Below are 26,044 nucleotides of genomic sequence, written 5' to 3'. Positions count from 1 at the left end.
GAGAATGATGCTTTGGGCAGCAAAACATACCGCCCGTCACCTGCATCTATAGGGTGTAGTTGTTCCCTTATACCCATTTCTTGCAGATCTAATCGAGCCTTATGATGATCTTTTGACTTTCCAGGTATGTCTAACAAAGTTGCTAGCACATTATCACATACGTTTTTTTTCAATGTGCATGACATCCAAATGATGACGACACCCACAATCTTTCCAATAAGGCAAAGTGTGGAAGACGGAGGACTTTTTCCATGGACAATCTACATATTTCTTCTTTGGTTGTAACTTTCCAAACTTGTTTTACCAATTTTCCAACAAGCTTAAAATTTGATCCCCTGTTAAAGGATCAGGAGATGTCCTCTCTTCCTTTTCCCCGTTAAAAGACTCCACATCATACCGCCAAGGATGATTTTCATCTAACCATTGACGATGAGCCCAATAGCAGGATTTGTTGCTATTATTCAAGTGATGATGATCAGTCTCGTAGTGACAATAGGGGCATGCAAACTTCCCATTGGTGCTCCAACCAGATAGCATAGCATAACCTGGAAAGTCGTTGGTCGTTGATTGTAAAGCTGCACGCATCTTAAATGTTTGACTCTTTTGCGCATCATATGTGTCCAACCCATACTCCCACAATCTTTAAGTTCTTGAACTAATGGTTGAAGGTAGACATCAATGTCATTTCCAGGAGAGGTGGGCCCAAGAATAAGGAAAGATAACATTAAGAATTCTGGTTTCATACACAGCCATGGTGGTAAGTTGTAATTAATTATAACAACAGGCCATGTACTATGTTGTGTGCTCATAGTTCGAAATGGATTAAATCCGTCACTTGCAAGCCCCAAACGAACATTACGTGTTTCATTAGCAAAATCTGGGTACTTTTGGTTAAAATCTTTCCACGCCTCACCGTCAGCAGGATGCCTCAATAACTCATCTTTCTTTCTTTCTTTATCATGCCACCTCATTAGCTTTGCTATTTCTGAACACATGTACAACCTTTGAAGCCTTGGTTTAAGAGGAAAATGCCAAAGAACTTTTGCGGGGACTTGATGCACTTTTTTAGATGGCTGATTAGTAATATCTTCTTGGTTTTCAGTCTGTGGTTCTTTCCACCTTGGAGCATGACAAACATGGCAAGACGTGGCAGCTTCGTGCTCCTTCCAATATAGCATACAATCATTACGACATGCATCAATCTTGTCATAATGAAGACCTAGATCTTTTATCAATTTCCTTGCCTCATTAAAAGAGTTAGGCAAATTGGATGCATCTGGTAACACTTCTCGAAAAAGCTCCAAAAAATCCAAAATTGCTATATTAGTTAACCCATGAGTACACTTCAAAAGGTAAAAACGAATAAGAAATAATAGCTTTGAAATTTTTTTGCACCCAGGATATAGCTCTTGTTTTCCATCTTCAACTAAATTATAAAACTTCTTAGCCTCATCATTTGGCTCATCTCCAACCCCTTCACACCTTTCTGCCACATCTCTATGAACATCATATATCAGACGTTCAATATCATCATGCATGTCTTCAACATCCCTCTCGTTATTTGATGTTGATGACAAGCCCTTTTCATAACAATGCCATCCTTCAGTGCCAGGCTCGATCCCGTTTGCAATCAAATGATTGAAAATTGTCTCTCTATGATGCCAAAAGCGATGATAGCACACCTTACACGGGCAAGAAATTTGATTTCCAATTGCTTGTGTTGAAAACGCTTTATCTAAATAATCCTCTACACCTTTCTCATACTCGTGACTAGATTGTAAGAAGTTGGTCCAACAACTCATTTTGTCTCCTTTATAAAAATTTATACATAATTAATTTAAAGATTTAAAATATTGGCATATAATTTAACATGTTCAAAAGGAATGACAATATCTATAGAAACAAACGCCCAAATATTCAACCTCGTATAATAATAATAGAAATGAAACGAGTAAAAAAAATAAAAAATTATGTTCAATCCATTTGGTTTAACTTATTAGGACTTGTTTAGACAAATTCGATTAAAATAAGTTAAATTTAAACAAAGTAAGTTAGTGCTGCTTCACACTTCAATTTACGTTGATCCCTATACAAAAGCACTGACCATTAGCAAACTTCCAGACACAATGACACAATCCTACAGGGTATTTAATTTACAAAGTGTTAACACCTTATTCTAAGACCCCCATCCCCTATGCTCCAAACCTTTTTGGGTGAAAAATTCTCCCCGTTCATCAAATGCAAACTTTTTCTGTTAACATATTTAACTAATAAAAAGTTTTTTTTTATTTTCTAAATCCATAGAAGCCATATTTAACCTATGCTATTGAAACCCTACAAGCCAGCCAAACAAATTGACCATAAAAGTAGAGTCTAGAGGACAATAGAAAAATGAAAGTGAAAAACCACAAGTGAAAAGCTTGCAAATCAGGGAAATTGCCCAGACACTTTAAAACTAATTTCTCTAATGCAATGCAAAACCTGTCAAATTTACTTCAAGATTTGTGAAAGATCAAAGTCTCATCTACAAAAAGCATATAGGATGCTAAAATCTAACAGCTAAGAATAATAAATCAGAGCCTTAATCCTAAAAGGATGTGGTCAGATACATAAACTATGATGTCCTGAAACCAATCAAATTCTAGATTATCTGACAGTGCATTTCACATTGTAACATGGTCTAAAAATTGAAGAAGTTAGTAACTTTTTTTAATTCAAACCAGCTGAGGGTACATATTGTATCATTGTAACTATGTTCTAATCCTCGTTATCTTATTGGATACATAAGCAAATCATCAAAAAAAAAATTTAAACAAATCATCTGAATTGAAGATTAATTGTTAGAGGAAAAAATAAGAGGATTATCCAAGCCTCTAAAATTGCAATGGAATTCACGAATACCTCAATAAGTAGAACCCAAACACAGAATAACACTCAAATAATCACATCTTCAGAATTCATTATATTAGTTCAAAGTGTCTTCAATCAAATACACTATTTAACAAGCTCTGCACAATTTGCATGTAATCTCTCTGAACCTATGTTAATGAATAAATGCTTAATTCCTACAATTATACTAATACAGAGTTAAACGCTTAATTGATTCCTACCGATAAATTATTTTAGAGTTCAATTTTTTTAAAAAAAATAAATGCTTGATTTCATAGATTCTTGAAATTAATGAATAAGCATTTTATAGATTCTTGAAATTTGATGAATAAATAAACAGAAAAAATTAAAAACCACTCTCGTAAATCAGATAATACCTTAAATTGGAGCACGATTGTGATGATACCCACAGCTTCAAGGAAACGAATGATTTCTCTGATGAAATTGCGCTACACGATCAAGGATTCAATTGATTTTTATGATGAAATTGCGCTACATGATCAACAAACTAGGTAAGAGAATTTCGTTACTCTTGGGAAGAGGATGAAATACACCTTTTGATTTTGTTTGGCGGTTTCAGAATTAATTTTGCCCCAATTTTTGTTTTATTTTTAATTTTTCTTTGTCGCTAATAGTATTAACCTAGCTAGATGAATGAAATTGTTAAAATTAGGAATTAACACTGCCTTTTGTTAATTGAAATTTTAATTTAAATTATTTTTTTCCCAAAAACACAAGGTAACACCCGTTAATGTTACCACAAAATGTTACTAAGTATGAAAGTGTTACTTTATAATGTTACTTATGTTAAAAGTGTTACATTGAGTGTTACATTCTGAAAAAGTGTTACCAAAGTGTTACTTATAAATCTAGTAATCTTCTATCTCAAAAAGTGTTACATAGACGTGATACATAAACTCAATTATGTACTAGTGGTTCTCTTGTTTGAGTAATAGTATGCTTTAATTTTTGTCAAACGTCTACCGTACAAGGGAAATTATAAAGGCGACATTCGGGCGGCTAGGTCCTCTTAGTAAGAGAAGCTTACAGTGCAAGACTGGGAATGTCCCCCTATGAAAAATAGGGAACATGTCTTTGTTGTTTATAAGGCCTCTCGAAGAACGAGACTGTGAAAATGCATGGCCTTGCTCAGATGGATTTTTGAAATCATCTGCTTATTGACAGTCAAACTCAAAAATCGAGAAACACTTCTGGACTTAATAAGGTTGATGAAGAATCTTACCTTCTAGTTCATGAAGAGACATTAAGCGAAATACGAAATAGGCTATACACAAATAAAGCACTTGTCCGGAAGGACAAGTGGGAGATTGAAAGGAATTGTGTCCTTCGAACAAGTGATCAACTACTAGAACAAAGAATCAAACAAGTAAAACAATAGGGAATGGAGATTAATAAATAATCAAGACAATTGTAAAAACTTGGGAAAAACATGCCAATTAATGGTTGTGAAGACTATTGATAAGAGCTATCCATTGGAATCAAAGAGCTATCTCCTAATCATTAAGCTAGTGGTCTCTACAAATAATAAACTAGGAGAATCACAATCCAAACCAATCGACAATTGCACTTCCTAAATCGATGGGTCGTGTCATTAGAAATCACAATGCAATCTAGCATAATTCTCAAGGCCTAACCTAACTACACACATGCAAACTTAAATTAATCACTTTAATCTCAACAACAAATCAATATAATTCCCAAATCAATCACAATCAATCAATCATAACAGTTTCACCCAATCCCTAGAAAAAGTACTCAAGAATCTTCATCAAATCAACAAGTAAGAGAATGCAATTAGGAATCAATAAATATTGAAGAACAACTACACTAATCAAGAATCAATCATCAAAATCAAATTAAACAAACATGAAATTAAACAAACAAAGCAATAAAATGTGATAGAGTTAGAAATGCTCATTGATAATAGAGAAGTCTTTAGTACAATTGTCACTCTTGTATCATCAATCTCTCAAGTCACACTAAAATCCATCACTTTGTCTCTCTAAATCTACTCCTAAACTAACCCTAAAAACAAGATAGAGAAACTCTCAACTAAGCTAAAATTATGATAAAAATAATGTGTAAAAGCTTCCTCCAAAAATCGGGTCTTAAATTATTTATAAGAGGTGAGGAAATGAGCTCGAAATGGACCCGAAAATAGGGTTGCGCGCCCGTGCAAGGTGGCCTGCACGCCTTCTCCTCCTCGATCGCGTTCGCGATAAATTGGGTACGAAATGGACCTCAATTGCACGCCCGCGCAAGATAAAGATGCGCGCTCGCGCTCCCTGAGCAGGACACTTCTTTGGTGCATGCATGATGTGAATGGTGCGCCCCTCATGATCAGGGGCGGAGCCAGGAATTTTAAGCTACGGGGGCCGACGATGGTTGAATCTATATATAATTATATAGCTTATTATAATGATTTTTTTTTTCTTAATCGCATGTCGTTTATGAATTTTCATATTCCGTATAAAAAACCGTCAATAATGTGATAAAAGTATTGGCAATCTATATTCCTTGTATAAAACTGCTGTAAAATCCACTTCTTGAATATCAACCGCTCTAAAAATTAGTACCGAACAATTAGACAAAAGTATAAGTTTTAATTTTTGTAAAATATAGCCGGTAATTTATAAATAAAGAAATTTACACGATAAATACAAGTAGAAGATTGAAGAAAAAAAAAATTAAAATTCACCTATTGAAGAGTTGAAAAAGTTAGTAGATAAATTGGGCTAAAAAAAAAAAAAAGAGGAAAGAACAAATAGAAAATATCTAATATTGTTGGAGAATTAAAGAGTCAAAGAGTTACATTAGGATAACTTTTTTAATGTTCTCACAAACAACAAAAAAAAAAAAAAAAAAAAAAGAAAGAAAAAAAAAAAGAAAAACATAATTAAGATTTTTTTTTAATTAAAAAAAAACACGTTTTTTCTCTTATGAAGACTCGAACGCAACCCCATGCACAAAAATTGCACTGACTTACCACTGAACCAAGAGAATATGTATATATCATTAAGAAGTTCAATAGTATATAAGCCCAAACTTTACAGGGGCCATATTAAAAAAATATGGGCCGCGGGATTGGGCTACAAGGGCCGGGCCCCTGCTAGCCCCCCCTGTAGCTCCACCCATGCTCATGAAAAACACTAAGCATGGCAGATTCAAATAGACTTGACGGTGGGTTCAACACCATGGTCTAATGATAGCGCATCTTGAGAGTGCAAGAGCTAGAACTTGGATCATGCCACTATCTTTCTTCTTGAGCTTTCCCAATAATATAAGCTTGCTCCAAAGGCATCTTCCAACTTAGTAGGCCACCAATATTAAGACCCAAACCTCGTACAATACCTATAACCACAAAAAGAGGACAAATAAAGGAGAAAACCCATAAAAACACAAAATAAGAGAGAGAAAAAGGAAATAAAAGAGAAAATGCATAAAACTAAGCATTTATTATTGAATAAAGCCATGAAAAGAAGGTAAAAACAACCTAAAAACTCATCAAATGGCCGAGCCAACCTTGTGTGCAAGGCAAGGCCTGGTAGGGCCAGCCGCACATGCTAGGCATAGTAATAGCCAGCCCTCACATCGCAAGCAAGGCCAGCATCATATGCGTGCAAGGCCTTACCCACGAGGTTGCAGCGTACTGGGGTACACCTAGCACAAGCACAGCAGCAGCAGCCGAAGCACGCAATACATGTGTGGGCTGCGGGCTATGCATGCTTGCATGCCGAGCTGCCCGCACATGCTGCCGATTAGGCAGGCCCAGCCGAAGCACTAAGACACCAGCTGGCTGTGCGTTGTTGCCTAAGCTTGGGTAGCCATCTGGCGCATTGTGGGAGTGCTGAGCGGGAGCCGATTTTTTAAAGGATTTTCTTGGAAAGTAAGGGGTGGTTGGTCTCCCCTTGTGTTCCTTACGTAACCCCTTGCTTACTATATGATACTTGTTGTTTGTTGATTCACTTGCATTTTAATTTGGTTTTTGAATTAAAATTAAATGGTAAGATGCCTTTTTACCAACTCTCCCATATTGATGGGAGATTGGAATTTTGAGGGGATTTCCTATGTAGACACCTGATTGTGTCTCCCAAAAAACCAAACCCAGTGAAGAGTGCTTTTCATGTCATTGAATACCGAGCAAGGTAAAATGTGGAAGAGTCTCGTGAATTTCTCTTTCCTAAAATGTTTTAAAAAAATAATTCATTTCTTATTTTGAAAATAATTAATTTCATGTCCTACTTATAAAAAAACGTCCAATCCAGTTTAGTTTGAAATGAGCTTTCCAACGATATATTATAAGTCCAAATCCGAGTAACGAAGAAGTTACGGCCAAAATACTAAACTGGGCCTAAATCGAATTTTATATGCGGACCCAATGATCACATGGAGAGTCCATTAAATATAATTGTATTTCTATAGTCATTAGGATTTGTCTTAATTTTTTGAAATTATCTAGAAGGTTATTTTGAATTCTAAAGGTATTAGGATTGATAATTATAATTATTAGTTATTTTGAAAAGATAATTGATCAAGAATTCTACATCAGATAGAACAAGTGTTTTAAAAGGATATAAAACTGTTTTAATAAAGATAAGTACGAACTTCGGCTAACCTAATTTGATTAGAGGTCGGATTCTGTACTAATCTTATCGTACGGAATCCATTGCGCCGCGATAAGCGTATCGCTGTGAGATAACGCTATCATGTCGCGATAATCCTATCGCGCCACGATAGAACCAGTTTTATTCCAAGTTGGATCCGACTTGTTTCAAATCTTTTTCTGTTGTTTTGATCTATAAAGAGGGGGCGATTTTCCCCATTTTCAATTCACCCAGAATCATCATCTCTTCTCTCTCTAAGCTAAAGCTTATTCTTTCTCTCTCTCTTTCTCTTGATCTTTTCTAAGCTTTTCTACACCTTTTCATAAACATACATCATCTGTCCTTCACGAGACTTAGACACACCTAGCCAAGCACGAAGTTGCCTAAGACCTCGTTGTGAACGAAAGAGGTGCGAGGCGTTGTTGAAATTTCTTTCAAATCTAAGCATTTAGCATTTGATTTCACAATAGAGTTTGTAAACTTCTTGTTGGAGCTTACAAGATTGACTCTTGCTCCCATTAAACTTCATATCCATAAGAATTTCTATTTTTCTCCATAAGCCAAACCTTTTATTAACTTTATGAGAAAACACGTTCCAGTTCCTATATGCAATGCTTCCTTCAATCCCATAATGGATTTCTTGAGCTTACTTTCAAATCTAGCATTATTTAGATTTTCAAACCCTTAGACTGTTTCCATAGACTCTTCCAAAATCCTATTTTAGGAAAGCGGTTTTGGTATCTATTTTTTCATATTTCATATACGCAATTTTGTTAGAATAATCACGAAAAGACTTAAGCATTCCGATTGGTGAATAGGTTTTTATTAAAATCAACGCCGTGAATGAATTGTATCCTTTTCAACCAATCTAGCTATCTATGCATATACATTTCTGTTTTCGGTGTTTTTAGTCCCTCGGGATACTTACAGCTCGAAGACTGATTCGGCGCGGTCTGTACCTGCAAAACAACGGAGACTCCGGTTGATTGGAGCTCCGCCTCCGACGATCAAGTTAGAACGTGCGAGAGTGAGTAAAAAGTGCGAAAAAGGTAAAAGTGGGATCTTCTCGGATTCCGAGATCAGGTGATTTCTCTGATGTATGAGAAAAGTAGGTGTGGGGTAATAAATGAACTTGTTCCCTAAATAGGGAAAATCTCCCTATTTATAGGGTCATTGGAGACTGTGCCCTTACGTAGGTCATATGAACTAGATTTGGTGGGCTGCCCCCGCTTTAGCGGCTTTTTGGGGAATAGGGCCTCTGAAAGCCGTCATTCCTTCTCTTGACAGTGGATTCCACGTGTCATCTTGCTAGTGGCCCGATTTGGACCGATACTAGGTGGACACGTGTACTACTTTAAATGGGCCACGTGGCCGATTAATTTGACCTAAAACATTTGCCCCTCACAGATGTCACGTGGTGTGCCACGTGGCGTTTGTGACCCTTATCACTCAACAGCTAGCGGAATAGTTTTTACTATTCACTTTATGGGAAAATTACCAAGGTATCCCTAGAATTACCCCTCTATATATATAAAATTTACCCCTCGTTTTTCGCATAATCACAAAAATAACTTTGAGAGAATTTGAGATTTTCTAGAGAAAAAGTTTGTTGTCCGCCGTTTGCCACAGTCTGCCTGCTTCAACCGGCTCAATTTACCTTCGATTAGTACCTTCTGCAAGGTAACCGCCTGACTCTTTTCTCCTTCAAACTTTAAATCTCCGCCTGTGTTTGTTTTTCACTGTTTTCATAAATGGTTTCACACACACACACGACACGGCCTAGGATAGTTGCCAGCCGGTCACCTAGGACGGCTGAATCTAGGACTAGGGGTGGCATCTTCCCTATTCATTCGTCCCCAAATCCAACTGTCTCTGTGTCTGTGTCTGTGTAGGACACTATGGCCGGGATGAAAAGAACAGCTCGATCGCCTAGTGATGAGGAGGATGAGGGTTTCATTAGGGTGCCAAGGAGCGCAATTTTTCTACGATGCGCCTGGTGCCCCAAGTACCCTGAGCGACTCTAGTTTGAGAGAGTCAGATGACTCGGATGGGGGGTCTAAATCCGAGCAAGGATCCTCCCATACAAGTGCTTCCTCAAGCGGCTCTGCAATTGAGGAGGGGCCACCTGATGAATCTGATAAGGAATCCGCCTCTTCCGAGAGAGGTCAGGAAGAGGCGTCCTCCTCTCTGCAGGATGAATTCACCCCATACTTCGCACACATATCACTCTCCACCCAGAAACTTATGCAGAAAAGCCTGGGTGAACTTAAGGACACCTATGTGATGGGGGCCGGCTATGAAATCAATGTTTCGGTCTTAGAGGATACAGTAGTCTGGCCTCTCAGCTAAAGTTACGAGGATTCCAGCTTTGGATTTTATGCGGCCGCAATGCAGGCGGGCCTTCGATTTCCCTTAGATCCACTGTTGAGGCAATTCTAGATGGCTACCGCCAAGGGGTATAACAACTTACCGCCAATTCCTAGGTTAATATCTAGGATTTGTGGCCGGCTGTAGGATGTAAGGTGTTGAGCCAAGCTTTGAGGCATTTTCCTCTATGAATTACTTGAGTAAAGCCCCCAAATCAGCCGGTCCCATCTGGTACACCCTAACAAGCAACAAAGGGTTCATGATGACTCTTGGAAAATAATCCAAGTGGAAAGATTGGAGAAATAGGTTTTACATAATATCTTCTCCAGATACCAGCGGGAACATGAAGTTCAATTCTTGGATCAGAATTCCCTATCTCCTAGGCCAGAAAGCATTCCTCCCGCCTGTATCTGAAGAGGGCTGGGATCAGATTTTGATGCCTGGGTTGTTTAAAGTCGACATTAAAACCATAAAGGGGAGTGCTGAGAAAGAAATAGTTTGTAACAGCTATATCCCTAGATACGAATGGCTTAGGGATCCATTCTACCTGACCGCCTGTGGCCTTAGTTTAGAAAAAAGTCGAGGTGTGTAGTCGGATGAGTATCTTGTTGTGCATTTGTTCTTTGTTTATGCTATTCAAATCATACATTCGGATATTTTAGCAGAGGAAGCTATGTCTCAGCTCACTCCGAGCAAGAAACCAAGTGGCTCAGCATCCGCCTATCGCCAAATGATAAAAAAGAAAACACAACTCTTCAAAAAGGACCAGCTCAAGCATGTAAGCCCTATACATCCGTCCCTTTTCCTTCGAATTTAAAGCACGTTATCTTTACTAACTGCCGTTAATTCCCTTACAAGAGGGTTTGATCAAGCCCCCGGTCCTATCTACTCTGAATGAAAGGCCCCCCAAGCGGCTTACTGTTGATGAATAGCAAACACCCAAGCGGCCCCGGAAGAACATTGCTCACAAGCCGTCTGTGAGCAACTCCGAATCCCACCCTTCTACCGGCGGAAAATCGTCGGCTGCTATGGCTACCCTGAAACGGGTGGTAGACTCCAAATCTGCAAAGGAGAAGCCTGCTATTGGGGCCGACTCCCCAAGCAAACGCAGAGACAAGCAGGTCCAGGACCTGGTTGTAATCTCAGGTATTCAAATGAATTATTTCTGCTAAATATAATTTTTCATCCAGCCTCCTAATAAATTAGGAGACTTTTGTTCTATCATACCGGATGTATATGCATTCTCACACCCAATTTTTTGATCATGCAGAGACTCCCCAAGTGCCGGATGTTCGGCGAATTGCCAAGGATATGCTCCGGAACATCTCTGCCGAGCAACGGGACTCAATACATGGGGTTGGGACCATGAACTTCGATGCTATACTGGCTCTTCTTACTGAGGTGAAGATGTTTTCATGTTATACTATAGAATTATGAGATTTTAATTCTCTGTCGTTTGTTTACTAACGGCCTTAATTCTTCTGACCGGATGCAGGGCTATGCTGCGAGTGAATGGGCTCAAAAAGCCTTTTAATGTGAAAACAAAAGAGGTAAGAGCTGCCAACCTTAGGGCCGCTTCCAATCTTGACCTGACACTGTATGATGTAAATAAAACTGAGTTACTAACTCAGGATATCCTGTATTCGCAGGCGGCTGCCAACTTGCAAGTCAAGAAAGATTTGGAGGCGGCCCAAAATAAGGTGACTGAGCTCAAGGGGGAGCTGAAGACGACCCAGGCGGAGCTTGGTAAGCTGCAAGACATAGACTGGGACACAGACAGTCTCCGTCGCCAAGTTGAGAATTTACAGAAAAAACTTGCCAACCAGGAGGAGCAGCTTAAATCCAAGTATAAGGCTCGTGCTGAAGAAGAGTAGTGCTTGCTCATTCAGGAGAATGAGGCCGACTGCGTCACCCGAATGAAGATGGCGTGGAAGGCTCTCTTTCCTAATGATGATTACTCTATCTAGGAGTATCGTTATGAGAAGGAGACAGAAGCCCTGGATCATGAGCAGCAACAGGCGGAGGAAGGGGCCTCGGGTGAAGAGTTTAGGGGCCAGGACAATGAACAAGCTGGGGACCATCCGACCAATGACGTGGATATGGCAGATGAGAATGAAGCGCTGTCCTCCCCCAATGCTAATTAAGCTTAAGTTTTTCTATGGCCGGATGGCCTTTTTTAATACATTTTCCGCCCTGCGTGCCGTGTATTGTTGTTTCTTTACCAACTGTAGAGTCAGGTTTCTTAACAATTTCTTTTGTCACCGGCTGTTTAACCGGTTAATAATTTAACTTGTTCTGGCTGATCAAGGGATCAACTTTTTAATGATGAATCATCCGGCCTTTAGGTCGGTTTTCAACACTTGTGTTTTGAATTTGAAATTTGAGTTTTGAATGGTATATCGGATGTTCTTGCCCCTGGGCGGTTGTGCGCTTGGGTTTACAAGTTGGTCGATTGACTTGGAAATTTGTGATTCCTGGGGAGGGTATGACTGATTTTTAAGTATATCAATCACTAAGCTGATAGCCCCAAGCCAAGCGCGCAACCGGCCACTTGAGCAGCCGGTGATTAAGCGGTCAATGACCTTTTCATAAAAGCCGAATGGCTATTCATGCTAAAAATACTAGTTGTATGAACTAGGATGCAATATTACATTGGTCCGCCTGCTATGCTTTTTGGCAATATCAGGTGGTTCTTTATTTATCCGGCGACCTAAGGTGCCAGCCCCATTTCAAATGGGTTCCCGTGTCATAGTTAACCTACTTTGGCTAATTTAAACTTGGCCGTCTAAGTAAGTTAGTAGACACAATTTTGTAATCCAATTATACTTTATGTCCGTTTGCCCCTATTGGGAAGACTTGTATAATTTTGGGAAGTAATCTAAGTTAGGCGAATTTATAAAATAGGTTATCATCCAGCCATAGGCCTCATGCCTTTTAGACGTATGATAAGCCACCAAGTTTTTGATAGTTTATCATCCGGCCCTTGGCCTCTTGTCACTTGGACATTGGTTCTATCTTGTTATGAACGCATACCGTCTGTTCATTAAACAGGCGGCACTTGTGACAGATGCATGTATATAAAGAGATATCATAATTTGAAAACAAAAAGTAACTTTTTAATTGATAGGCTTTCTATTTACAAAAATTTACAACTTAGAAGTAGTAATTTTTAAGATTGTCTACATTCCAAGTTCTAGGCAGCCGCCTACCGTCTGATGTTTCCAGGCGGTAGGTGCCGTCTCTTACTTCCTCATAGATCTAGTAGGGGCCTTCCCAATTAGGAGTTAGCTTCCCTTGTTCATTGGCCCTACTGGTTGCATCCTTTTTGCGTAACACAAAGTCCCCCCGCTTTAAGGGTTGTTTGTGTACTTTCTTGTTGTAGGCTCTTGTCATTCTCAAACAATAAATCTCATGACGCAAGGCGACATTGCCCCTACGTTCTGGGAGGGAATCCAGTGCTAACCGCATGGCCTCCCAGTTTGCCTCTTCATCGTAAAGCATGACTCGTAGAGTCGGCTCATAATGCTCAATGGGCAAGACGGCTTTAGCTCCGTATACCATGAAAAATGGAGTTTCTCTAGTTGCTCCTTTTGCAGTGGTTCGGATGGCCCATAGGACATGAATTAGTTCTTCTGCCCATAAACCACCGGCTATTTCAATTTTTTTTTAATGTCGTCTGAGATAAGTTTATTGAAGGCTTCAACTTAGCCGTTTGCTTGGGGTCAGCCGACTGATACGGAACAATTTGAGATCTCTTGATCTCCCAACCAAGTTTTGAGATAAGGTGTCTCAAACTGAGGGCCATTATCAAACACCATAGACATAGGTACCCCAAACCGGGTGATGATGTTCTTCCAGATGAAGGAGATGACATCCTTTGTCATGATGTTTTTGACCGCCTCTGCCTCTACCCACTTGGTGAAGTAATCCACAACCACCAGAATGTAGCGTTTTCCGCATGGTGCAGGCGTATAAGGACCTAGAATGTCCATGCCCCATTTAGCAAACGGGATTGGACTATGGATTGCCATTAGATCAGTAGCCGGTCAATGGATTAGCTTGCCAAATCTTTGAAACTTGTAACTTTTTTTAACCATCTCCATGGCGTCTGACTCAAGAGTGGGCCAGAAATAGTGCCGCCTGGCTCTGACGGCTAAGGCTCTGCCGCCTATGTGAGAGGCGCAGTATCCCGCATGCAATTCATCGAGAACTTCGTTCCCCTTTTCTGGGGTAACACACTTCAGTAGAGGCTTCAAGATACCTGCTTTGAAGAGTTCTCCTTTTCTCATCTCGAACTTTGTAGCTCGCTTCTTCATGACGGCTGCCTCCTGTGGTGAATCAGGAAGTGTGCTGTCTGTCAGGTATGCCCGGATGCCATCCATCCAGGTGGAGCTTCGGTCAAGAATTCCAATGAGCTCCTCATGTATACTTGATTTTTCCAGAACTTCCAAAAAGACCGACCGAGGCGTATCACAGCAGGCGGAGGATGCTAGTTTGGACAATGCATTCGCTTGATTGTTCTCAGAACTGGGCACCTGACTTAGATGAAACTCTTCAAGTGCCCCATCTTTGGTTTTGATCGCCTGAAGGTATTTGATCATAGCCGGGTGGGTAGCTTCATACTCACCTTGGTATTGGCTAACGACCAATTGCGAATCAGAGTAGGCGTCAATTTTGGTTGCCCCTGCCGCCTTATACATGCGAATGCCGGCTAGCAGGGCTTCTTATTCTGCCTCATTGTTTGAGGCATGGAACTTGAACGGTAGTGCATACTCAAACTTGTCCCCCTTAGGAGACTCATAGATAACTCCAGCACCACAGCCGTTCACAGTGGAGCTCCCATCCACGTACACTTTCCAAACCTGATCACGACTGTCAGGTGGAGCCGACCTTGTCATTTAGACAATGAAGTCGACAAACGCTTAACCCTTCACTGCCTTTCTTGGTTCGTAAGTGATTTCAAGACTTTTTATTTCAATAGCCCATTTGAGCATCCTACCGGATGACTCCAAGGTAGACATTGGCCGCTTGAGGGGTTGATATGTGTAGATCACAACCGGATGTGCCAGGAAGTATGGTTTCAACTTCTTGAGTGCCATGTAAGAGCAAGGCCAAATTTTTCAACCATGGGGTACCTGAGATCAGCATTTCTGAGTACATGGCTAATGAAATAGACCGGGAGCTGGATGCCATCTCTCTCAGCAAGGAGAACAGCACTAAGGGCATGGTCTAAGACAGCTAGGTACATGTATAACGTCTCTTTGGGTGTAGAGCTAACAAGCCTTGGAAACGAGTGCAAGTGTTCTTTTAATTTTTGAAAGGTCGCCTCAGCATCATCCCCCCATTCAAATCTAGTCATCTTCCTGATTGCTTGGAAGAAGTAAAGGCATTTGTCACTTGACCGGCTGAGGAATCTTCCCAATGCTGCCAGGCAACCGGTTAACTTCTAAACTTCCTTGATAGTGCGAGGTGACTTCATGTCAATTACCGCTTGTATCTTCTCGGGGTTAGCCTCTATCCCCCTTTGATCAATCAGGAATCTGAAAAACTTCCCAGACTCAACACCAAAGACGCATTTCTTGGGATTTTATATAACCTTATGCCGCCAGATTGTGGTGAAGGTTTCTTGGAGATCAGCAAGATGATCCGTCTATAGCTTGGATTTGACTATCATATCATCAATGTACACTTCTACATTCCTCCCGATTTGATTAATGAAGACTGTATTAATCATACGTTGAAAAGTAGCAGGCGCATTCTTCAAGCTAAACGGCATCACAATATAGCTGAATAACCCCTGATCAGGACAAAGGCCGCCTTTTCTTGATCTTTTTTCCACAGGGATATCTGGTGGAAACCGGAATAGGTGTCCATAAAGCTCATTAAGGCATGACCGGCTGTAGAGTTGACTAGGCTGTCGATCTTTGGAAGCGAGTAATTGTCCTTTGGACATACCTTGTTGAGGTCTGTGTAATCAACACACATGTGGCAGGTACTATTCAGCTTTTTTACAAGAACAACGTTTGCAACCCAATTAGGGAAGTTGCATGGCCAAATGAACCCAGCGTCTAACAGCTTTTTAACTTCGGCAGCTGCTGCCCGACTTTATTCCTCGCCGTGATTTCTCTTCTTTTACCAAATGGGCTTCTTTTTCGGATCCACGGCGAGTTTGTGGACAGCGAGATCCGAGCTGACGCCTAACTCCTCTTTCACTTCAAAGGCAAAAATGTCTTTGAATTCTTTCAACAAGAGGTGCAAGTCTACACCCATCCTAGTAAAGGCAGTCGTCCCCACCTTAACTATACGCTCTGGACGGCTGTCATCTAGAGCGAGATCCATGTGCTCACCAGCCGGCTGGGGACGGAGCTCCTCTGACCGCTCTCCGGTCAATGATTGCTATTTCTTTTCTTTCTTCACCTCCACCAGCTGATCTGCTTTCCTCTTCTTTCCGGCTACTGGTGGGGCTGGGTTGAGATCCTTGACTTCATCAAGGTCTATTGGCTCCTACCCTTGGCCGGATGAGGCCACAGTGGGCTTGACGGCTTAGAGATAACATTCTCGAGCCGTCTTCTGATCCCCATTCAGGGAGCCAACAGAACCATCATCCCTTTCATACTTCAGCAGCATGAGGGAAGGGATAATGACAGCCTTTGATTCGTTCAGGGTTGGGCGGCCCAAAATAATGTTATAAGCGGTCAGCTCCTCAACTACCAAGAACTTGACGACTAGGTGCCGCCCTTCTCCTTTGTCTCCCAGCGGGATAGGTAAGTTAATCCTGCTGACTGGGTACACCATTCCGCCCCCTAAACCAACTAGGGGTGGGTCACCGGGTGCATGTTGTTGGGGCTTGTATTTGAGCTTTTGCAAGCACTTGTAGCTGATGATGTTCGAGGAGCTACCGGTGTCTATAAGGACCCGTCCAACCGGTTAGTTGGCGACCTTACATTCAATGACAACTGGGTCATCACGCGGACGACGGACAGTGCTCCGGTCCTTCTCAATAATAAGGACGTCTGGGAAGGCTCCGCTAGCAGACGCCTGCTCTTCATCAGCAGCCTTGGCCATCTTCTTCAGATGGTCCTTGGTGCCCCGTATTGTCGGGCCACCACCTGAGAACCCGCCTGCTATGGTGTAGCCCAGCTCTTTGTCAATCTCCGAGCTACTAGTAGGTTGGGCAGTCTTGGACGACTGTCCTGGGTTCTTCTTATTAGTCCCTTTGGACTTGAAGACGTAGGACTTCAACATCCCCTTGTCAGCCAGACGGTCCAACGCCTGCTGAAGGCTGAAGCAGTCGTTGGTGTCATGACCAATCTCCTTATGGAACTGGCAGAATTTATTTTTATTCCGGGACTGAACGGAACTCTTCATGGGATTCGGCTTCTCAAGAGTCAGTCGGTCCTTAATCTCCATGAAGATGGAGTTGCAGTCCTTAATAAACTCATATCTTGGGGAGTACGGTTTGAATTCCTTCTTTTTCTTCTAGGACGGCTGGTTAGAATCATTGATCGCCTAGACTTCTTTTCTCTTTTTTCTCTCTTCTTGTTTCTTAGCCGGTTGAGCAGACCGACTATCTTTTTGTTTGTCAGAATTTTTGGAGTCCGACTGGTTGCTGGGCGAGCAGAGGTCGGTTGCTTATATAAAGCTTTCTGCCTCCATCAGCGCCTGCTGAAGGGTGAAGACCCTCTTTCTAACGAGGTCAAACTTGAAAGTTGACCCGTCCTTCAGACCCTTGAAGAAGTCTGTAAAGTCTACTTCGTTAGACAGCCCCTGAATTTGGATTCTGGTCAGGTTGAACCGTCAGACATAAGACCGAATTCCTTCCTTCCCCCTCTGCTTAATGGTGCTCAAGTCTAAACTTGTTTTCTTCACAGGGATGTTCATGGAGAAGTTGGACGCAAACATGTAGGCAAGTTTCTTGAAGCTATCTACGCACCCGGCTGGTAAGTTGCCAAACCATCGTTGGGCTATGCCCTTCAATGTGGCCAGAAATCAGCGGCACCACGCCGCATCATCCAACCCTTGTAAATACATGAGGTTGGTGTATGCCATGAGGTGGACCTCACGGTTGGAGGTACCATCATAGGTTCCAACCATCACATTTTTTACCTTGGTCGGCTGTGCCGCCTCGGTTATCTCCCCGGTGAACGCAGAAGGTTGTTCACCAAGCCTGAGAAGACGGAGCTGCCAGTCCAAGGGCTGGACATGGTTGTATGTCGCCTGACCTGCATAGAGGGCTGGCTGCATATATTGCAGGCCATATTGCCCGTATGACATTAGAGGCACACACGGGGCTGACCCGATCATTTGAGGGCCAGTATGGACGGCCTGGCCGCTTGTATGACTCTTATGCAAGGATTGAGTATTCCTTGCTGAGGTTGCTTTGAAGCTGTTTGGGAAGCTCGATGTAGAGGCCGACTCAGACAGCTGCAGGCTTCTTCTGCGCTCGATTATTTCCCGAGCGTCAAGGATTGATTTTTGCTACTACCCGGCTGATCCTGCCGGGGGTGTCTCCTGGGACCCTTCTGGGGAATGAAGGACCTTAGACCAGTCAAGTGTTTTGGCTGCCTTCTCCTTTGGATGTGGAGTTGACTGCCTGTCCCTGACTGGCCTCCTCCTCTCAGCCTGAGGAGTCTTCTTTGCCGACTGACCTTGCTAGAGCCAGCCTTGTTTTATTGATCAAATCCTTGATTTCACCCTTGAAACTGGTCATGAATTTCATGAGTTCGTCCTGGGTGACTGGAGCTGATCCTCTTGCCATCTCGGTTTCCCCTTCCGGCTACCTAGGGGGCCTGCTTGTACCCGCCTGGTTGTCACCTCGTTCCAGGTTATCTCTAGGACGGAGGCGCCTGGGAATGAGTAACCCATCTTTGGCCACATACGTTTCGACTTGAGGATCATCATCCTCCTAGTCTGTAAAGACCTCCGGCTGATGATCCTTGGGATCATAAGGTGGTACAGACTCTTGAACCATCTTCGAGGTACTCTCCCCACAGACGACTACTTATAGGGTCATTAGAGATTGTGCCCTTACGTAGGTCATATGACCTAGATTTGGTGGGCTGCCCCCGCTTTGGCATCTTTTTGGGGAATTGGGCCTCTGAAAGCCCTCATTCCTTCTCTTGACAGTGGATTCCACATGTCATCTTGCTAGTGGCCCGATTTGGACCGCTACTGGGTGGACACGTGTCCTACTTTAAATGGGCCACGTGGCGGGGTAATTTTACCCAAAACAATTTCCATATTTGTCAGTTTTCTCCTTGAAAATTTATACGCAATTGATGGGTCTTTCACCCTTCATCAAGTTTCAAACATAATTTTCAAACATGGAGTCTATTTTGGATTTTATGGTCTTTAACCATTATTCAAAATATGGATTTGTCGTAGCTATCTTACAAGATATTATTCTCTTACCATCTAATACTAAATAGTATGCTTGTAAGTCTTAGGTTTATTTCTAACTTAATAGAAATTATACCTGTATGGGGTAATTGCATCAAACACTAAGTTTCAAGGTGCTTTTAAAGCCCTTTGATTATGTTGGTCTTACTCCAGCACTTTTGAAGTTTTGTGAGTAATGAATTCTCTTTAAAAGCACTTGTAAAGTCCTTTGAGTATTCTTAATCAATCATTCTCACGAAGCCCTTCTAAAGCCTTCCGATAATCGTTCTCATGAAGCCCTTCTACAGTCTTCTGAGATTCTCAGTTCTAGTTTGTTGCTAATCTCGTTGGTCATCGAGTTTGTTTTCCTCCCACTTATCGTTTCGGAAATGTGTTACTTTCCGGAAAGACAAAACTTAGAGCAACAAATACTATGTTCTCAATTGGGTTGTGGAAGTAATGTCCGTAGTCTCACTTGAATGCTTACAAAAAGACAGATATATTGTCTTTGGATAAAAGGTCGTTGTAAAACAAACAGTTAGCTCTCACTTGAGCTATCTTAGCCTTTATTGAGCCACTAAGCTCCCACTGAGTTATTTAGCTCCCACCGAGCCGATGAGATCTTACTGAGGCTAAGAGCCTTAGACATATAATTGAAAAAAGACATCAAAAACAATTTTTATCCATTACTAAATATGATGTTCTTTCTTAGCTTCGACATTTTATTTAGTGTAACATCAGTGTAGGGAATATTTCAAGCCATTAACCCCAAGCTTGAACCCCACTGTGATCATACACTTAAGCATGGTGGCGTCCAAAGGGAAGGAAGCTAGAGCAAAAGAGTCGCCAACAAGTATTAGGAACTTGTAAACCATTCACAAGGTGAAGATTACACCCCTTAACGATCCAGGAGATCGTCAACTCCAAAAGGTCTTGAACCAAATAGGGTTCGAGGATGAGGGTACAAATCCAACCTAAAAGAGATTGAACCTGCCCTAAATAGGCCTCTACTTTATTCTTCTCGTATTCATGTGCGCTTTCTGACTAACATGAAAACAATAGATCAACCCTAAACCTGTTTAATATATGTTGGTTGAATATTAATGCACAAATAAACTATTATTGGCGATCACTTGAATTATAATCATATTAGCCCTAAACAAGATTATTAATTATCTTATTAAGCGTGATTACAAGTACAAATTACCTTTAAACATGCATAAAAGGCGTGATCAAGCAATAACAATAAATAATCATCAATCAACATGATAACAATCATCATAATCATCATTATAATCATGTTAATAATAAAGCTTAAATATAATTGCAAGATCTTAGGCATGATACTAACAAGATTAATAACAAACCCTAGCATGTCACTAAGCAATAAAAATCAAAGCTTTAAACCTAACATGGTACTAACATGATATTAGAAAAGAGTAAAAGGCACCCTAAACATGATACTAGAAAGCAACAGAAACATCCTAACATGATACTAGGAATTAAACAAATTTAAACATGCTTTCTACAAGAATAGAGCAATAAGACTACATAATTTGATGCCTCGTATCTCTTTCTAATAACAAAATACACGCGTTAGTAACTTCAAGGAAAATATAAATCAAACAATTAAATTAAATAATTGAAATAGAGATTTGGGACCAAATCCTCAGAAATTATAACCTTTCACGTCTAGGGCGAAGGCAACTTCGAACTTGGCTAGGTGTTTCTAGATCTCGTGAATGCGGAATTCTGTTTGAGGGAAGGTTTCGAAAAAGAATAGAGAAAGAAAGCTTCTAGCTTTAGAGAGAGATGATGATGATTGAAATTATTCTCCTTAAAAACGGAGATTCAGGACCCTATTTATAAGAAAACAGTCCGGAAATAGGTAGAATTTGATAATGAATAAAACTCCACTCTGTCGCTGCAAAACCGACCTTGTCGCTTGGCGACAAGCTCTGTCGCGTGGCGACAATCCTGTCGTTTGGCGACAGGCCTGTCGTTTGGCGACAGCCTGGATTCCTAAGCGCTTTCAAACACGGAGTCCACTTATCAATAAAAATTGACTTGTAAAGTCCGTATGAAAACTGAAATCGTATTTTTCTTAAAATAATATTTTATTCCAAATAAAACTTATCAAAAATATAATTATTAATTCTAATCTTATTAGGATTAAAGAGAACCTTCTAGAGAATTCTAGAAGACTATAATTAATTCTAATAACTTTAGAAATAACAATTAACATTGGGCCCTCCCCTAGATCATTGGGCCGCATGTAAAGATCAACTGGGCCCAGTTAGTATTTTGGCCATAACTTCCTCATTATTCATCGGAATTGGGCTTATAATATATCGTTGGAAATCTCTTTGCAAGCCCCATCCAACTACACAATTATTGGACCCTTTTCGTGGACCAAACTAAACTGGATTGGTTGTTTTCATAAAATAGAGTTGTTTTCGAAAACAGAAAGAAAGAATTTAATAAAAACCAACCGCAACACTTGACCTTTCACACTTTCACCCCGTTCGATTATCATTCGACGTAAAAGGTATTCATACTGGGTTGGTTTTGGGGAGACACATTTGGGTGTCTACAATCAGTCATTTGTGCAAATCTTTTAAGAACTTTATAGGAAGGGATGTGATCCATCATCGTTCAAGTCATTTCCAAATGGCATCGAGTTCTCCGTGAAGACATACTATATTCAATGAGGAGCTATTTATGAAATTCCAATTTCATAACTTTGAGATGATCACACTTGGCTCAAGCAAACATCGCTCGATCTAATCTAGACGTTTTGATATCTTGCCAAGTCGATGCTATACTTCACTGAACTTTTAAGCTATATCCAGTTTGTTCACATTTGATGTATATAGCCATATTCTTTAAAATTATTGTGAAACGTCAAAGTAATTGAATCCTCTTTAGCTTTTCTATACCAAGCACAATAGCTTTTTTCTTTGTTGGTTTCAATAAGTAAGACTTGCTAGTCTTAAAACGATTCTGAATTGATCAACTATCAAGAGTATGTCTAATAAAGCCTTGAGTACGTTCTTATCGATGTGACATTGCTAAAGATGTTCGAAACATGAATCATGTCCATGACTTGAAGTTTGTGAGTTTTCATGTTAGGGAAATGTTTGTTTATAAACAAGAATTCTTCACTCATGGCTTAGACAACCATGCCATTCAAATAAAACCCGCAACTATTGTTCCTTTACTTTGAATGTGAGTCTTTCCGTGTGTAAACGGATTGTTTGTTGATTATGGAACATAATAACCATTATTCATTCCAGCCTTAGCTTAAAAGGTCTTTAAACAAAATAAATGACCTTATAATAGATGTAGCACTACTTGCTTCATTCTAAGCTTGTAAATCAATAAATTAGCTTAACTTCAATGGTTTGAGGTCACTTTCAAAGTGGAACACTCAAGCATTATTTGATATTTGTGAAGATAATGAGTTACTAATTTAACTACAATAACATGACCTCATGGGTAGAAAAGGAATCTTATTCCTTTTCTTTGTTTCTTGTTTCCTTTATTTCTTATCATCTAATAACTTTTATACTCTGTTAGGCATAATTAAGCATTGAATGCGCCGTAAAACAAAGTTCCATCTTTTCCTTTAATTCGTACTTGAATTGCAACATCAATGAGTTGTACTCATTAGAGTATGAAGCGAAAAGATATGTTGATTGTCAACTATTGACAATTTGAGTCTTCAACTCAATATTTCATGTTCATCGGACTTAGTCATATAAGTCTTTTACGAGAGTTGCATTTTAGAAATGCTTTTCCTTTCTTTGAGGACTATACTCAAAGATTTTACCAATCATTGGAAACAATATAATTTGATTTAGAATTCTACAAATATAAGTTAAAAGTATAACCATTTATCAAGATAATAACATAAGTTTGAAATCTAAAGCATACATGAAAACTTTCAATCTTATTAAGTGTTTTATCCACGCATATAAAATTGTCCCTTTTAGGCGAGAATAAAACGATTCCAAGATCCCAAAAATCAAAAAGTTATAAGGCATGCTTTGGCTTGTCTTAACACTTAATATTTTAAGGTAAGCAATATAATTTCTAATAGCTCTAAGCTATTCTTGGTTCGATAAAACATCGCATCTAATGCTTTCATGACGTTTATCTCCATTGCCACGACATCTAAGGATTCCTTACTGATATCATTAAGTTTACCCAAAATCAACATGTATACCTAGTATATCTTACGTTCCTAGGGAGATAGTGATGCCTTGCTTTGGAATAGCCCATCACTATGCACATTAGTTCGGTAAGCGTTATTTTGGAATGGCAAATTTTACTCAATTTTTATAGGGACCTAGGGTTTCTATGTTGGTTGATTTAAGTGAACTTAATTAATCATCGCAACATTTGAAGTCATAAACATGGATCTAACATATCATTCATATATAAGCACATTTATATATAGAAAGCATAAGTACAAGATGCATTTGGCAACTAGAATGACCCCTTGAGTCTTCATGTCTTCAAGGGTCTCTATTACAAGTTCATGGCTTCGTCTTCTTAGAAACGTCGACTTCAAGAAACCACCATCAATTATATAACTATTAGTAACTAAGATTAGGAGTAATCTAAATATTAAGGTACAAAAATACGCAACGGTTCGCAGACCGTATTTAGATTTACTAAAATACATAACGGATCGCAGTCCTTATTTACTATCCTAATCGAGCCCCTCTAATTGCCATTTTCATAAAAATTTTGACTAAATATTCATTCCATTCATCCATTCAATATATGTGAATGGCCCATGCATTTTACAACGTAAAAAAAAATAATGCAAAAACACGCAAGCTAGTAAAACTAACTTAGATGGTTAATCAAATTAACGCGCCTAATTAAAACTAGTCAAAGTTGTTAACCAATTATGTGATTAAACGTAATTAATAATATCTCAAATAATTAATGAAGCTCCCACCAAAATTCTACATCCAACTTAATTAATCCAATTAATTAAACCGATAAATCCAAATTTTGCCAAATAAATTTGCAAGTGCTAGGAAAAACCGAGGCCTGGCCTTATTTTAATTTAAATAATTAAACAAATAAATAAATAATTAAAACGACAAAAATTACAAAATTGCATAGCCCAACGATGCCTAAGTTCCTAGCACCAAGGCTTGGTGTGCCTTGCATGGCCATTACTCCCAAAACCACTTGGTACCGAAGCACGTGGGAGTGGGACACGGTGTCGCTTGCGCGTTACAACGCCCACATCAGCGCACTTGCGCGCACACAAGTCATGGCCTCAAAGGCCTTAGTTGTGCAAGCTTTGTGTTGGCCATAGCCATATATCATAGCCCACGCCCTGCACATGTTGCCATAAGCAACGTACTATGCTGCACCAAGCAATGCACTATGCTCTCACACACGAGTTCGGGATTTTATCCCAAATTTTTGTGTGATTTTAAAATCAATTCTAATTTTTTTTTAGAACAAACATTTGAGAAATATGAAAATAAAACAAATCCAACTTAAATAACTTTAATCTTTTAGTGCACAAACCAAAATTAATTCAAGAACCATTCTTTAAATTATTTTTAGCTTAACTTGATGCTACCAAAAACAAAGGTTGAATCTCTTAATTAATTTAACCAAACATAAATTAATAATGAGCTTTAGCAATATTAAAAGAAGTTGGAGAGAAAAAAAAAAAAACAATCATCCAATGAAAATTTTCCAACACTAACTTGTGTTAACTTGAAAAATTACATTATCCAATATAAAGAGTAACCAAATTTCAGTCACAAGTTTGAACCTGTAAGACTTTAATCAACTTGAAAAATGATTAAATCTAATTTAGTTCAACACGGAATCTAGAAAGTTAAGATCCAACCAAATAAACAATTAAAGATTAGATCTTTAACATTTTAGGGGCTTCAAAATTACAAATTCACCATAAACATTCACACTTGAAGCAATGAATTTTCAAAAATGTGAAATTGCAAGTTTATGTGAAAAATTAGCCAACCAAATTAAGCATCTGTTATTACTTTATAATCATGCTTAAAAAGGCTTATAATTGCAGTAGATTAATGATGTAACCATACACATAATCTAACATTAACATGCCTTAATTAATCAAGGTTTAAATATTTAAAATTTATCATCAAAAACAAAAACCCCTTAAAAAACCACTTTCCGAGTGGATTTTGGCTTCTAAAAGGTCATCGTTAACCACTATGTGGATATAGAATGATTTAGAACATCGGTTCCACCAAAAATTTACCAGTTTTGGGTCAAAATCTGGGTTCTTAAGCCTAAATTAGCTTAAACACGAGATTAAAACTAGTTAAAACGAGCTTCTAATCTAATTAGAAAACAAAATTAGAAATTTAAATCCATTTAAATCACCTTAATTAATTATTAGCTACAATAATTAAAGGAGCACGGCTCCGGTACTGCTGTTAGGTTTCTTGATGTCGGACATCACACGGAACAAAACCCTCCAAAAATTCGCACACAAATAAAAGTAACTAGCATGCATATTAATTAACAACAATCACATAATTAATTAACCAAGAGAGAGAAAGAGGAAAAGACGATCATACCCTTGACACGTGCTTCGCACTTTCTTAGAGCTCGAACATGAAAGCGTAGAGCTCCGCAAATGCACAAGCCTATAACGACTCACACCCTCGAGACCCGACTCAAACAGCTCCTACCCCAAAGCTTAGTCGGGACTAGACCAAGAAAAACTAGTGCATTATTTGTGTATAGCCTATTTCGAT

General features: G+C 39.6%; 1 protein-coding gene across 1 annotated transcript; it reads right to left on the bottom strand.

The window, feature by feature from the left end:
- Positions 1 to 300: 300 nt before the first annotated feature.
- Positions 301 to 1,802, bottom strand: LOC145566480 (uncharacterized). Its single transcript, XM_081625888.1, has 2 exons — positions 632 to 1,802; positions 301 to 545 (listed from the first exon to the last, which is right to left on the bottom strand). The coding sequence occupies exons 1-2, from the start codon at positions 1,800 to 1,802 to the stop codon at positions 301 to 303; spliced, it is 1,416 nt and encodes a 471-aa protein (XP_081482014.1).
- Positions 1,803 to 26,044: the final 24,242 nt, after the last annotated feature.

This window comes from Chenopodium album, chromosome 11 (assembly GCF_948465745.1).
Source record: "Chenopodium album chromosome 11, dcCheAlbu1.1, whole genome shotgun sequence".
In the NCBI taxonomy this organism is placed as follows: domain Eukaryota; kingdom Viridiplantae; phylum Streptophyta; class Magnoliopsida; order Caryophyllales; family Amaranthaceae; genus Chenopodium; species Chenopodium album.
This window is presented reverse-complemented; position numbering and strand designations above follow the sequence as displayed.